The 16,896-nt window shown below is 38.8% G+C and overlaps 1 protein-coding gene across 1 annotated transcript; it reads right to left on the reverse strand.

The window, feature by feature from the left end:
- Positions 1-1,921: 1,921 nt before the first annotated feature.
- LOC140942486 (uncharacterized) lies at positions 1,922-9,351 on the reverse strand. The gene is made up of 6 exons (XM_073391396.1): positions 9,042-9,351; positions 8,358-8,469; positions 7,792-7,917; positions 7,374-7,407; positions 5,091-5,226; positions 1,922-2,443 (listed from the first exon to the last, which is right to left on the reverse strand). The coding sequence occupies exons 1-6, from the start codon at positions 9,345-9,347 to the stop codon at positions 1,922-1,924; spliced, it is 1,236 nt and encodes a 411-aa protein (XP_073247497.1). The 5' UTR covers positions 9,348-9,351.
- Between the last annotated feature and the right edge of the window lie 7,545 nt (positions 9,352-16,896).

Genomic DNA, 16,896 nt, shown 5'->3' on the forward strand with positions numbered 1-16,896 from the left:
GTCTCCTATACCGAACAGCTAATCATGCCGACATGAAAAACTATTATTTTAGGCACAATATGAACTGGAACACTAAAAAGGTTGGCCGAAAGGCTTTGTTGTACTAAATTCAAAACATTTACTTCCGTAAGGTCCAGTCTTCGCTCCGACTCATTTACTTGCGCTGCGTACGGAATACCTGCATGTTTACGCTGACAGAGTGGCAGAAGCTTGTCCGATCAAGGTCCAGCACTTGATTCGGTGTTCGCTTAATACAGGTTGCATTGTATTGCAGGGTCAAACCGGCGTAAATGCGAAGGCGTTTTGCCGCGATGACGAGCTACACTCACTGATCAGGGGTATAGAAAGGTACCTAAAAAATGCGGGTCTCGGAAAATTTCGATCCACTCTCAAAATGTTGGAAGCGCTTGTGATAGGTCTCGAAGTCTCGTTTCCGGGAGATTTTTGCGTCTCGGAGTCTTGATCTTTTTTGCGGACGGGTCTCGGAGTCTCGGATATGTGTTTTTTTTCTTTCCGTTTGGTGGCAGGAGACGAATTTTACAAAGTGCATGGGTACAGCTTATTGAAGTGAACTAGTGGATCGAGAGTAAAACAAGAGAAAGCCGTATATTGGTAGCCTTCCGCTGGCTTCCGTTTGCGTTTTCGGTCATTTCTTTATAGTTTTATTTGTATTATTACCTCGAAAGTTTGAGTCTCGGGCTCGGAATTGATAAAAACGCTCAAGTCTCGGTCTCGAATTGTCAAACCACTCTCGCAAAGTCTTGAATTTACCATTCTATACTTCTTCACTGCTGCTTGTCTTATGATGATGAATATTAACGAAAGGTTAATAACAACAAAAACTAACTGCAGAGAAATTTTCATTGACTTTAATCCTTTTTATAAATTTTAGATCAGAACTATACTCCATAAAAACATTGTAATTTTACAGTATTCGTACTGTGGTACTCACTGAGCCTGGGTAACCTGTTTGCGTACCGCGTCAGAGAAGGAAATAAGCGACATAAACGGGTTCTCGAGTGTTTTAGTACGCTTATGCTGCCAACGAATCCACTATTAGTCTTAAAGGCCCTAAAGATTTTATCGGACTATTGGACTGTTTCCAGTCCAATAGGCCCTGTTACCCGCGTTCGCAGTCACGTACATGTATACAAACAACATTCGATTTGTCCCAATACATTGTGTCCACAAATCTACAAATACTAGAAAACATACCGTGGTAAGTTAATTTAACCGCGGCAGGATAATACTCGGGGTCTCAAAATAATTATGAGAGGTCTGAAAGGGAAGAAAGGTACTTACTTTGCCTTGCAAACGGCTAGACGTTCGCGAGGCTCGGATGAATATACGTAAAATGGCGGTCCTGCCGTCTTCAGTCACGGGCGACGAAAAAATGGTGTCCTCAATTAGTAAGTTCGTGCTTTATACTACTACATGAGAAAATTCTGCAATTTTATTGGCTTAGAGTAGTCGTATTTCATCTTGGTTTGTAATACCTACATGTGAAAATTACAAACCTTGTGTGGGTAGTAGTATAAACAAATAATAGCATGATTTGCACGTGATATTTCAAAATTGTCGCAAAATTCACTCGCCTAACGGCTCGTGAAATTCCGTATAACAATTTCGAAAAATCACTCTTAGTATTTATGCCAAATATCACTAGAAAACATGCTATTACCAATACAAATACATTGACACTAAAATAAAGTGCATTTTATTATTTGCTTATTTACTTATTTATTGCTTTTTTATCATTCTAAATCTGCTATACTGGCTTCATTGCAAGAGTGCAAACTGCAGCTCATAGAGATGTACTCATCTGGTGGATTTCCTGAATGTATACAGACAGCATGTGATCGTGAAACATGAAAAACTTTAACAAGCAAAATTTTCTTCCTTGTTGTTTTCAGGACTAATGTCACTGCACCAAGATGTACCCCATGGCCTTGATATGCATGTCACCATTATCACCCCCGAACACTGCTTCATTTCCACATGTGTTGGAGTCGTCGGGATACCCATCAGTACCAAACCCGATTCTGGAATCACACAAACTGTAGCAGTCTATTTCATTGTTTCCAAGGATACCGATTCTGGCTTTTGAAGTTGCTTTTTCGTCACAGTTTACATTGAATCCTTCCCTGTTACAATTGAGCTGCAAGGAGGCCTCTGAACCAATCAGTGACTTCCAAGTGTCACGACCCAGTGAGGTGTTGCGGTATTGCCCATCAGCGATCAGAGAGTACAAAGAGTTTGCCTTCTGGTTGATGACAATAAACTTGATCTGCTGGCCGATCTTCATACCGAGACAGATTTTCGAGAAGGCTATGTTCCAGTAGGAGGGAAGTTTTGTTTCTTGGGTGTCAAACCCAGTCTTCCCTCCAACCAGGTTAAAGGTTTCTTTGTTGCTCCAAAAGGCCGTATCGTATTGAAACGTTTGCTGTGATAGAAAAAAGAAGAAGGACACGAAAAATTTATTTACAAAGATAAGGTTGAAGGCTTTTATTTGTCTTTTCAAGGCGAGCTGGTGAGATTCATATAAAATTTGGTACGTAGCCTTTTTTTCAGAATTAAATGAAATAAGCTTCCGCAGGAGCCCCAGCATGGCGTAATAAACAGTTTACTGAGAGTGCTTCATAATGAGACCCATCTTGCTAAGGTGTGAATGACTCATAAATAAAATATTCTTTTGTAATTTCTCCTCCTCCAATCTATGCTATAGCGCTTAAGAATAGATGAAAGTAAATCTTCCTCGAAGATTGATGCACATAATGATCCCTTTTTAGCTTCATCTTTTTCAGCCAATTCATTAACACTTTGTTTTCAAATTGCACCAAAGTATCATTTTTAATGTAGTGCCGTCTGCGAAGGTAGTCTAAATTTAAAAATACTTAATTTAAATCCTTCAGATTCTAATGCAGAAGCCCAATGACGTGTTCCTATCCCACTGTTATTAAGTGCTTCTTAAAGAAGACACCAGGATTTCGTTGTGGTAAAAAAAGTAAGATAAACTTGAATGACCTTTTCCGGCTTATCAAAAAAACCAAGAGAGGATAACGGGGACAGAGAAGGCATCCCCCATACACACCCTATTCCATAGGTAATTCGTCTCGAATCATTTTTAGAATCGGGATAAAGTTACCTCTCGCGCTGCATGGATGTTCGTCAACAAAACGAATAGCAATGGCAATATCGCTCTCCGCCATTTTGTTCTGCGTCAATTCGTGAAGGACGCGTGGCTCTGAGCGTGGGTCATCCACGCGGAACACATTCGCGCTATGTGATTGGCTGTTGTCTAACCCCCTTGGGATCTGTGGTCTTAAAAAAAAACTCGCGAAGAATTACCTATGGAATAGGGTGTGTATGGGAGATACTTTCTCTGTCCCCTTTATCCTCTCTTGAGGAAACTTAGTACTGGTCTGATTCCGCTGACTGGTTCGACGCGTCCTAAGTTCGACCTCTGACCAAACAGACGATCTTAACTTAATTTAGGTATCCAAGTTTGCGGGTCGAATAGAAGACAGAACTCTTTAATTTAATAAATAAAGGATTGATCAAACCCTCCAGTGTGTCATGACAAAAGTGGATTCTCTATGTCATATGTGCACACGTGAACACCTTAAATCAAGTGCCCATATTTTATCCAAGTCATGATTATCTCGTCAACTTGTCGATGTCAGTCGTTGTACGTCGTGCATTCTCGTTAAATAAATGCATAACAATGAGCATTAGATGCTCCCCGCGACCTTAAAAGCCCCAGGGGTAGGGTCCGCTTTGAGGTTCAACCTCTTACCTTTTCACAAACCATTTTTGACAGGATAGGTGCCTTTTGTATACCTTCTATTGACAAATGGCACGGCCCTTTCATATGCCTAGTTCTTTACATTCCTTTTAACTGCTGTAAACGCACCTTCTTTTAAAGTGAGTGCATTACAAAACCAGAAAGTTCTCTCCTTTTTTTTCCACAGCCATGAAATGCATTTGTTAGCCCTTTTGTTTCCTTTTACACCAAATAGCCAAATTCCCTACCCTTTCATATACCTCACAGTGGCGATAACCAGAAGCCTGAAAAAGGTACATGTACCCCTCTAGCTAGTAATTCACGTGGTAAAAAACCATCATGCTGGAGAGCAGGAAAAACACTGGCACAAAAAAAGGCAAAAAGACTCAATTAGTTATTCATGGCAATTTATTTGTCTTGTCCCAGTACGTCTCCAGCATGGCGGTTTTATACCATCTCAGGAGCCCATGACCACGTGAATGACTAGCTGCAAAGGTTTGATGTGCCATTATATATTACGCGCCAAGAATCAGTGAACCGGAACCAGGAAGAAAAGTTGTCTTCAATGGTATAGATAATGAAAGCGGCATGAAAAACAACTTGCATAATTCAGTTACGGTGCATTATTTCTAAATGACATAGAGGTTGCCGCCTATTCCTTCTTGAAAATGAATAAAACATTTAACATTTTTCTAATATTTAGTCCACCAATCAAAATACCTCGGAACCAAAGAAGGATATGACGCACATTATGTAAAATAAACAGTGACATCATCGTAACCAAATAAGGACATGACCCCTTCAGGTTAATCACTGCTCAAAAGTAACTAGGAAAGTAAAGAAACCTTCCAAACTAGTTTAAAATCAATTATGACCATACATAACAAACCTAAAACCTGTCAAACCGATTTAACAATCAAAAAATAACTCTTTGACGTTATCTTAATGAGATTCCTCCGCATTTCTCTCACGAGATAAAGACATTTAAAGGCTCTGACGGCGCTTATCATCGGTGCTTATGTTTTCTGCGCAAACTAATAAGATTCCTGGGCAAAAAAGGAGTAAAACATCCTTGCTATACCACTTAACACATGGGCACCCGGCCTTCGATCTTCATCTGCGAAACTGTGTTCATTCCTATATCGGCCTTTCCCAGTCTTAACAACACAAGACGGACGGATAATTACTGCTACTGACCTAGATATACCGTGTACTACAGTGGTCTAAATAAAATGCTCAAGTCCTTCGTTCAGATTGCAATGTTATTATCCACTGTTATTATGGGCAATGTTGGAAGAGCGTATACCTTGTTTCCATCAATCTTCATAGCCAAAGTCCATCCACCAACTCCACATGCGTCAGTTTCCGTAGTGGTCATGTTGCAATGAATATCTAAAATGTCATCTCCCAAAATCAGTGGGTAAGCTTTGCTTTCATTTGATCTACAAGGAACAAAATATCTTAATAAGGGAGATCCTGGGACAAAAATAAACAGTTCAGCCCAATTGATCGCTAGTAACGATCGGCTAGTGTCTCTGGCTTGTCACGCAAACCTTTAATTGCGTGACGAGCCAAAGGACTAAGGACTGCTGGAGGACTAAAACGGCTCACAACGATCCTTGTCGCGGGGAGAGCAAGATTGCGGAAGGTCGTCGAAGTTAAAAAACGTTTTTCTGACTTCTTTAGTTAACACCTCCAGCTTAAATGCCAATTCTGTCCATAATATCATCAGAAAGCAATGTCTAAAAAAATAAATATTACGCAAAAGCAATTAAGCCAAGTTCGTGGCGCGAAAGAAATGTATATAGTACGTATGGACGCAAATTAAAGTAGTAGACACTGAAAACCTAGCTAATACTGAATATATCGCAATGGTGTCGACAACACTGACCCGATGATCTTGCTCAAACTTAATTTTATCTTATTGTTGGTTTTCACATGACGTCACTAAAGTTCAAACTGTAAAACAAGCAGTACTGCAATTTTACTTTCATGACGGATACGTATTAGAGCAACTAAAAACTAATATTCACACAAACTTTTGCTTCGAAAGGATTTTTGGTTTTGTGGTAGAGTACACACTGTATGCTTGAATTTAGAAGCTTATGCTTGACGAGGCATTTACATGACGGCCGAGAGACAACGGGAAATTTTGAGAAAAAGACCTTAAAACAACAACAAAGCATGAATAAAGGTTTCTGAATCCATTTAAAGCATTTTGGGAGATTGCTGGGGAAAATTTATCTGTTCCTCACTCCCAGCAAGACTGATGGAAGAGTTCCCAGCCAGGAAGGTGCATCTACAACCTGCAACCTGACTTGCTCGGACGTTTCACAGTAGACGTATGTCCAGACATTACTGACCAGTTTGGGTGTGGTCATAGGGAAAAATTCGGACCTTCAGTGGGGAGGGGGGATTAGGAAAAACGGTGTGGCCCAAGGGCGAACTTCACCCCCTTAGTGGGGGAGGGGGGGTTGGGAGGGGGAGAACTAGGTTAGCAGCATAACAGCAGGAGCCTATCACCGTGATGGCAGCTATTCTAGACATCAAATCCCCTCAGACACTCTTATTTGTCTTTTTCCCAGCAACACTTTCCTTCCAAGGACATATTATTTCCTCTACATCTCCCAGCCAGCAGAAATTTGCGGAACAGATCGATTGGGTGCCCCTAGGGAGAGCTGTCAAGTAGGTTAAAAAAGTGACTTATTTCGGGCTATTGTGCTATCTGAACAGTTCGTGTATTAGAAAAAGTATTACTTTAATGTTTATGAGTTCCTTGAGAGATAAATGCAGGCTTTCGTAGCAAAACTCAGTGACAAATGTTTCTTTCGCTTTCCGGTCGCCATGTTGGTGCCAATCCGAATGGGCACCTACATGACGTTTTCATACAAAGCTCTATAAATTTGGGTAAAACATTTCTCCGGAAATCGCGCATATGAAATATCGCTCTGACTTGAATCTTGGCGAGGGTCTTTGCATATTTACCTCCTTTCATTTCCAAGATTCTGGACTTTATCTGCTGTATGTAACAGTTTTGACTTTTAATTCGATCAGTTTTGGTTGCAGTGACACTGAAAACCCGGCAATATGTATCTTTTGTCTGTATGTGATCATACCCAGCGTAGTCAACCAAGTGCCCTTTTCAGGTCTGTGTTTATTGCTTTTTTGTTCCCACTCAGTGTGGAATACCTGTGGTCATCAGAATAGGGCTTCTCAAATATTTTTAGTAGCGCTTCTAGCTTACGTGTAGAGGTGGTGTGCATTTTGTTTAACAACATTCATGAAACAATTTGTTGATTCGGAAGGAAGAGTTATTCCAGTAGATTTGGAAAAAGGCAATTAAATCAATTAACTGCGTATTGAAGGTAGCAGTAAGTTGAAGGTTTTCTTGCGACACCACCATCATCGCATTTACCAGGAATAACTTCGAACAATTGCAATCGATATATCATAATGACAGCTGATAAATCACTCATATTTGGATCTCACTCGACGGGCAAACCAAGCACAGTTCGGGCGCATTCAGCTGTACCGACTTATTTTGTTATTTTAAGGGCATAAAAAGAAAACTTTTTATTTTTTTACTCACATTTTCTTGTCAAAAAGATCCTTACACGATGAAACTGTGCAACAAGATAAACAAGGGGGTAATTAATATTTAAGAATTGTCATATAAACCTTAAAGAAAACAAGCATTATTAGAGACCTTCAGAGTCTAATTATTCAGCTTGATTCTTTTGAAAAGATACCTTTAATATTAAAAATACCTTACCATCAATTTCTGTTTGAAAAGAAGACCTACCACCGTATTCAGTTGGATGTGTGTCCATATTCTATATCAAGAGCAATAATTGTGGCTCTTGTCTATATATAAAAATACTGCCGTTTAACCATCATAGAATAATGGCCAAGTAAATTGTACTTTTCGACTGAGTGATTTAACGGTATTGTCTGCTTACATAGTTTTACAAAAATCTTCCAAGTTGATACGAAGCCTGTCATTTTACCTGGTTCACAATTCTTTCCATCTCCATAATATCCCGGATGACAAGTGCAGTTGTATCCTCCCTTGGTATTATTGCAGATGGCATTGGCACCGCACTTGTGGGTATTTTTTGCGCATTCGTCAATGTCTACAAAAACAGATTATAATTAGTCCATCCCAGGTAGTCTATTAAATGGAGAAACTCGCGAAAAGTGTTGGCTGGACTACAAGATGGAACACAAGATGGCGAACTGAAAATTGAAATTGGCAACAATGATCCCATACATGGGACCAGTGTATAGCAGGCTCTTCACACCATTATTCGCTTTTTTCTCTTCAAAAGAACCTAATCACTCTAATCCCAGGCCGATCCACATTTGACGAGGCTAAGAAATTAATAAAACTAAATGCCAAATGTTACATAATTTTCACAGAGTAGAAGGTTCATTAAATTGGCAATCTGCCAACAGTTTAAGTTTCTTTGTAGCACTGAAATATTTGCCAGATACAGACAATTGCTTCCAACAGTACACCTCTTCCGCTATTCTATATTTATCATAAGGGGCAAAAAAAAACTAAAGAACTTACCTAGTTCACATTTTTCTCCACTCCATTGCGGATTGCATGAGCAAGCGAAAGCGTCTTTTTCTTTGTCGAACAAACAAGAACCTCCATTGAGGCATCCAGCCATCAAACAACCCTGCAGAAAATTGCATTTTAATTACTTTAGTAAGCGTTACAGTTTTTTAAAACTGTAACGCTTGAATTTGAACGTTTTCTCCTAAAACATCTGTTAAGACACTATCAGATGTTTAAGGAAAAAAACGTTCAAATTCATGTGATCCTTGCAGTGCGTACTGATCTCTCAACATAACTTTTTTAAGGCACAATGCAAATCATATCTGTACAATATATTTTTTGAACTTAGAAACCAAAATATAAACTCTCCTTGAATTTTGAATTGCACTGCTCATTTTTCTTAACAGTCTTAACTGCAGTTTTAAAAAAAGTAAACCAATTGAAGGCAAGAATACATAGCCGTCAATAACATTTAAAACTTGTCCCGGACTGAAACTGGTGGCAAAAGGAAGTGAATATGACTGGCTCCAATACAAGACATATCCCCGCTTTGGATGCCATTTTTGATAAATGCATCCTAACAAAACTCAACTTTACTGTTTTTCCAACAGAACAGATGTGTGTTAGTTAATAATTGATTTCAACGCAGTTCTTACATCGCGTACGTTGTTGACAAACCTCTCTTCGCCTTACCTTAAGAAACATTGAAAACGTTGTCCCCATATTATCAGTGAGCTTGGTGTCATCATCTGCACTTATTGAAAACTCGTGCTTGTTCAGTTCACAATTGCCTGAGGACTCTTTAAAGTTAGAAGAAGTACACCAAGAATGCCTTAAACATGCTTGACTGCATGCCATTTCATCCGTAGAATCGATTCTCTTTACAGCATAGCCATGTAAACGCTTGTTCTCTTGGGCTACTATGTAGGAAGATCTGGATTCTTCTTCGGCTGCCAAAACTGCTCCAAAGATGAAGCAGAATATGAGTGAGCAAATCATTTTATCCGGCAACCTCTACAATCTTCCAGCGCCGTTTTCATCAACAGGGTGTGTGTGTAACAGAGGGATAAAGGGAAAGGTTTCTCAGGAAATTCCAGACTTCGCTAAAGTCTAGCATAGTGCTTATTTATGTATTATTTTATGCCAAGCACCAAAAAAATGTCAGTTTGTCGCGGTTTTAATCGGATTTCTAATTCTTGGTATAATCCAAGATGGCGATCATTGTTGGTGACGCGATGGGCTTCCAGCAGCGCTATCACCCGTAAAATGTACCTCATCTTGTTGACAGAGAAGATCAAGGGCTTTCCACTGAAGAAAAAAATCTTTTCAAAACCTCTAAGGAGGGTTCTATCAACCCCCCTCCCCCCTTGTACCACGGTAGGGGTATGAATTTGCGTGTACGTCCGAGGGTTAAATTCTAATGCGTTAACGAAAAGTACAAAGTTTTCTGAGAGAATCCACTTTTGAGCACAACACAACCAAATCCAAATAGCAATACCAAATAGGGCAAAAAATTCGGCAAAATATGAGTCAGGGGAACCCAGCGAGAATGTAGTTCAAAACCACTTAAACATAGCATTGTTGAACGTATGTTAGTATTTAAACGGTAGATATAGGCATATTTTTATGGGCCCTAAAATTTTTTCATCTGTTCCGATTTCCTAGCTGAAAGTCTAGTGATCCGAAGTATAGGGATCAAAACTTTCCTTTTCGAAAATTTCAGCCAGAAAAAAGGCTTCCGAAAACTCTAGGTGACCTTTTTAGGGTAAAAATCCGTTAAAAATGGGCAATTATACCATTTTTTAGATGTTCGAAAATCCTAGGAGAGGCAGGCAAGCAAGAAATTTTACAACAAATGTTCCGAAAATCCTAGATTTTAAATCGTCTTCCGAACAGATATTTTCCGAAAATTGACGTTGGGTGCCCCTGATGACTGTTAGGTTTTATGATTATAATGAACTAGAAGTCGCAAACGTTAGTTACATGTCAAAACCGAAGCAGGTTGGGAAAAGATAAAAGAGGACTTTAGGCGCTCGATGAACACTTGTGAATATATGGAATCTAAATTAAAACCCGCCAGTTCTATGACAGATAATTTACGACCTTAAAAGTTAAAATCATAATTTTGTGTGCTATCAAAACTGATTAAAAAAGAAAACATAGTTTACATCCACAGTCCTCACTTAGATCGGGCAAAATTTTAGGAGCTCTTATACATTCTCTCCTAACGCACTCACCGGAATTTTTAGTTACCAAGGAAAGTCATATGTTACATACAAAGCACAAGAAGTCATGTCAGTCTATGTCCTTCTATAAAAATAAAAGAAAACTAACCTTCCATTTGAGCAAAAGCCGCATTAGGTATCACAGAAAGCAACGGAATGAAGGGCAACGAGCAAAAGTAAAAAGAGAACATCGCTGATTGGTGAGGAGACTCTTGGAGAACTCCGTGAAATTGAGAAACCTGACAAACTCTGTAAAACACGGAGTCTTTTCCAAAGCGATAGGTGTCCTCAAAACCATCAATTTATATGCAATATTAGATGTTAATTATCTATGAATTTCTCTTTAATTGTGTGTGTCGCTTCTGGCAGCCAGGCTAATTAGAACATCAGTCAAACCTGAGTTGTTATGTCTGATCAGCGCGTCTGTTGTATTGCATACTTAGTAAACAATCTTTGGAAGCTGAGAGATGTTTACCATTTACACAAACCACCCAGGTGGAAATCTTGTGCACAGATATAAAACTATTGAAAATTTTCAAACGAGGTGCATAATTATGGTCTCAGTGAAAATGGTAAATAAAATTTCACGTAGTTTGAGAACGAACCGCTACAAATTATATCCAAATCGGCTGAACAGACTGAAAAGGACACAAAAATTACTTCGTCTTAAATCTTCTCTGAAGCTTGGAATGACACAAACAACCGGAATGTTCAGTTTTCCCAAGTAAATTGTAAATTACACAGGTGTTCCACCCTGAGCTGTAAGCCTTTTTGACACTTTAAACAGTAAGAAGAAATTAAAAGTAGAACATAAAGGCGTATCTGAAGTAACTTATAAGCTCAGTCGGTGTTATTTTTTAGCTCTATTAATTCATTTCTGTCGTTAGTGTTATGACAATACCCAGCTGAATTTTAGCTCTTGCCTATTTAAAATTTGCTTATTACTCGGCGTTAAAAAGAGAGAGTTAATAGAGAAACACTAATTAAAGGAAGTTGTTTCAAATAATTTATAAGCTCGAGTTTTCGCTATAAATAAACCTGCTTAGAAATATAACTAGCTCAAGGCAAAATGTTTATTTAAGAACGAATGTCGCTAAGGATTGAGCAAAATAATTGGAAATGGTCAAACAAAACCTTCCCTCATACTTTGTGTGTAGTTAGTACTTCAGATGACACTACTAACTGGCATTTGTTTGACTTCTAACAAAAACCTGCAATGGGCATCAGGGGGGGAAGTTTGAGCCAAAATTGCACTTTTTGGGACAATTTTCTCCTTGAAAATTGGAGTTTTGTTTGGTAAATATTTCAGAAAGCAGACTCAATTTTTCTCTAGGCCCCCACTGACGGTCCCTGTACATTGTCATTTACAAGGGCGGGAAACGTTTTTTTGACAAGGCTTAAAAATAGACATTTTTGAACCCCTTTTTTTCTTACTAACACTCCGATTTAGATCAAAATTGAAACAGGATGTAAATATTTCACCCTTTGTGAACCATTCCATGCTTAGAAATCCGGGGGCACTCGATACATTTTTGCATGCCAATCAAATGAAAATGTATACCTGAGACAAAATAGTAAATTTTCGCAACTTTTGTTCGCCGCTATCTTTCTTTTAAATCACGTCTTTGGGGCGATGTTAAGCAAGAACGTTGGATGGTTCCTATAGATTACATTCCTTTACGTTTTAGAGTCAGTTATTGGGAGACGCTTATTTAGTTGCACATATTTACATTTTTTTTGTTTTAACTTTGTGGGATTATTTGACGCAGGGGACCAGTCGCACAAAATGGTTTACGCTCTTCATCGTTTTACGCTTGGTATCTACTGTTAGTATGACTGTGAGCGGGTCCTGTAGGGGGAAGCGGGTTTTGCCAAATCCCCGGCACAAGAGATTGCGGCACATGAACAATTTGCGCAAAAGGAAACTGGGCACTATTATGCTTTGCAAAGCAGATACAGTTGACTCCCGATAACTCGAACCCTCGCTAACTCGAACCTCGCGCTAACTCGAACCAAAATCGATTTCCCCTGGATTTTCGTCATACATTCGGTGTAATTTTACCCTCGGTAACTCGAACTCCCGCTAACTCGAACCAACTTTCGTTTCCTCTCAGGTCATTTTCTATATAATTTTACCCTCGATAACTCGAACCATGTTATGAACCCTTAAAAAGTGGGGAAAAAAAGCCGTCTACTGGCGTCCGAAACATTGAATTTTGGATTTCCTATTGACGTGTTGTAGGAGTATCGTTTATACTAGTGGAGGCTGATGTTAGAGACCTTAAGATACCCCGATATCGGTGTACGGGTACGGGTAGTGTACCCGTACACGTAAAATGTTCATGTGCGTGACTATTTCGATTAAGATACCCGAAGAACAAGCACGCAAAATTAACTTTGTACATGCATGTCGCTTAATGCATACAAAATCTCCCTCAAATTCTACACTTCATATCTTAACAACAAGCTGCAACAAATAATTCATTCATACATAAGCTTATTGAAATATCATAGACAGATTTTAAGAAACTTGGCGGGAAGTCCCTCGACCGAAAGCTTGTTATCGCAAACCCCGCCATTTGATCGAGGCACATCACCAAACAATTCCTTTGATTGTCAACTTTAACAGTGACTACCCCGGAAAAACGGCTGGTTCTACCGGGTAAGGTCGATGACGTCACCACAAAATGAAAAAAACATGGCGCTACCCGTTACCCGTACACCCATTTCGGGGTATCTTAAGGTCTCTAATATGGCCCTTCATGCCGCGATAATACGACTGAGCCCGCTGATACACGAGGGAGAGCAGCGGTATAAACCATATATAGTCGGCGATCCCCGGATGGTGTCCCTGCTTAACATAACGAGTAGCCTCTGTGACCCCCCCCCCCCCCCCCCCCCCTTTACCTCTTTGAAAAATCCTGGCTACGCCCCAGGTCTTATTCAAGTTATCGGATCTACAGTCACACTGTGAGTAGAGACTGTTTTCACACCAGAAAAAAAAAACCAATAGATTTGATTTCTATGCTAAGTATAGAACTTTGTTTCCGAAGCCAAAGACTAAGAAAAGTAAGCAATATCGTTACCCTTCTCCTTAAGCCTGGATAAGAGTGATTGTTCGTTTACCAAATGAAACGAGAATACGGTAACATATATTGGACGATGCAGACTCTGTGAATCGTATTAATCTTGTCCCATCTCAGAGCTTTACATGATTTTCTCCGGGAAACTTTTCTCAAGGTGACCAATAACAAAATATAATCTACTAAGCTGCACCGAAACCAGCTAAACTAACAGCCATAATGGCTCTTGGCTAAACCACATAATTGCCACTTCAGGCGCGGATCTATGATAAACACTGACCGATTTTCTGAACAAGCCCCGAAGATGCAAGGTTCTAGGGGCATTCAGGGGCAAGCACTCCCAGAAAATTTCCTGGTTTCTGCCGGGGGCGGTTTCTCCCTTATATAAGCCATATCTGAGGTATGTGCCGCCCCATCGGGTAGGGTTTTTGCGCCGTTTTGGTCTGACAACGGGTGTACACTTTGCCCATTTTGGTCTGGAATCGGGCTGGGTTTTCGAGGGAACTGCGGGAGTGTATGAACATTTTTATCGGTTCAATTCCAAATGAGTAATTGAAGAAAGAGAAATATACGAATCCTAAATATATTTTTAATATATAATTATATATTTTTGTGTTTGATCCCTAACTAAGTAATGATAACAAGGCCTTTCCAGATTCTGCTCGGCAACTTTTTAGCAACTTTTAGGATTTTGAGCAACTTTTTTGTCAGAGAGCAACTTCTAGCAACTTTTCGGAAAACTAGCACTTTTTTGGTAACTTTTGGACCAAAATGCTAAATAACCCCTTCTTTAAAAAATAAACAAGTTAAAATTCTCTTGGTTACCGGTGACTTTCTCGATGAGCTGCCAAATTTTCAAGCTTTTTCAAATCGATACTTTTTCCGAGCTTGAAGAACATTCAGGAAGATTTGCCGAAAAAAAAAGTTGTGTTTTATGTAGGAATTTCATCAGTATCTATAAAATAAACAGAACATTACATGGCCGCTTGGGGATACGAATTTTATCTTCTCGTGCTGACAGATACTTTCAGCACTCGAAGATAAAATTCGCATCCCCGTGCGGCCATGTAATATCCTCTATATCCGCGCCACAAAAGCAACAAAGAAATGAATTACAAAAACAGGTTTGCAATATCAGAAGCGTTCGCATGCCAGTTTTAAGCAACCAAACAACAATATGGCATTAGCTACAACTTTGAATAATACAAGTTAAAACTAAAAGATAATGTCTTAAAATTTTTCATCCCTGTTTGTCGCTGGTTTGTACATCCTTAAGCCCAAGAAGTTCAGTGGCAAGTTTTTTCGAAGTCAGTTAAAATAAAACTGAAACATGGGATTTATTTATCAGTTTTTAGGTAAAGCTAAGACAAATACAAACAGAACAGAACAAATTAAACAGGAACAGAATAAGCAGCCGTTTGCAAAATCCGAGTGACTTCAATACCCAGCGCATACTCAACAACCGACAGTATACGTAAATACTCTAACTTATTAATTTTCACTACTATCATTCGAAAAGAAAAGTGACTGAAACGTGTTATCCTTCAATTCCTTGCCAATGAAGTTAGTTAATGAAGTTTATTGTCAGTAGTCGGTATTGAAAAGGTAGTATTTAAGCCATATTTAATTAAAGACGCGTTGATGTAACAGACTTATATTAAATCATCAGACATTCCTCGAACTAATATATAATAAAAGACAACTTTTCCTGTTAACCATTTGTAAAATGTTCAAACGTTTTAAGCTGAATGAAAATAACATAAAATGATGTACTAAACGCTTATTAGTTAAAAAGATCCTTGACACTCTCAGGTGGCACAAAACCCCTATATTGATTCTGTCCTGAGTCAGATGAATAACTAAAAATAGCTTTCAGCTGTATTCAGTGCAAACCTTTCTTCAACCTTTACTTTGAACAAATCTATTTGCATTTGTTTCGCTAACTAACCTGATAAACGTCATAAGTTTGTGAGCTAGCTTGGCAAATTGGCTTTTATCGCTGGTTAAAGTACCAAGTGTTTTTAACTCCACTTTAATTTTTAAACTGTTCAAAGTTTCTTGCTATCATATAGGCGTGTGAAAAATTCAGGGACACCCAACGTCAATTTTCGGAAAATTTCTGTTCGGAAGATGATTTGCGATCTAGAATTTTCGGAACATTTGTTGTAAAATTTCTTGCTTGCCTGCCTCTCCTAGGATTTTCGAACATCTAAAAAATGGTATAACTGCCCATTTTTAACCGATTTTTGCCCTAAAAAGGTCACCTAGAATTTTTCGGGAGCCTTTTTTCTGGCTGAAATTTTCGAAAAGGTAAGTTTTGATCTCTATAATTTTCGGATAACTAGACTTTCAGCTAGGAAATCCGAAAAGATGAAGAGTTTTTAGGGGATAAAAATATGCCCATATCTACCGTTTAAATACTAAAATACGTTTAACAATGCTATGTTTAAGTGGTTTTGAACTATATTCTCGTTGGGTGCCCCTGAAAATTTATTTTTTTTAACTAACCTCCAGCTGGACTGCAGAATTGTCCGTGAACCGGACATAACAACTCAGTAGCAAACCAGAAAATAAGAACAAATAACATAATGACAAATGTTAGAATATTTTTTCGAAAGTTTGAAAGAACTCATGCACACCTCCACAAAGGTTCTGTAATAAATTCAACCTGCTGAGTGCCTTTTAAGACAATAAGCTGTTAGACGTCAAGCTTATTGTTCAAAGACTGAAAGGTAATGCCCATTGGTAAATAAACTATTTATTCACCAATGGGCGTTACCTTTCAGTCTTTGAACAATGAGCTTGACAGTTTAAAATTAAATTTCTAACCTTCGTAATTTTTTTTCCTGCTTTAATCCATTGTTTTGATGGATTTCTTCAATTTCTTCCTCCTTGCAAATGGAACAGACTAAACATTTAGATTAGTCCCTTTCTACACATTCCCATAACTACATGCCTCTAAAGAAAATTAAAATGAAGCGTTTTTGAAGAGTCCATCTGACAAACCCGTTCAGAAATTAACTACACGATGGAAAGAAAATAGCAATATCAGTTTCAAGTCAGGACCCGCAGAGCAGTTTTCAAAGTGCGGGGGCTGATCCACCTCTTTTGAAGTGTAGTGGGGCGGGGGGAGGTGGGGGTTCAATTCCAAATGAATAATTAAAGAAAGAGAAATATGTGAATCCCAAATAATATTTGATTAATTTTTGTGTTTGCGCCCTAATCTAAGTAATGATTAAA

This window comes from Porites lutea, chromosome 7 (genome assembly GCF_958299795.1).
Source record: "Porites lutea chromosome 7, jaPorLute2.1, whole genome shotgun sequence".
Classification (NCBI taxonomy): domain Eukaryota; kingdom Metazoa; phylum Cnidaria; class Anthozoa; order Scleractinia; family Poritidae; genus Porites; species Porites lutea.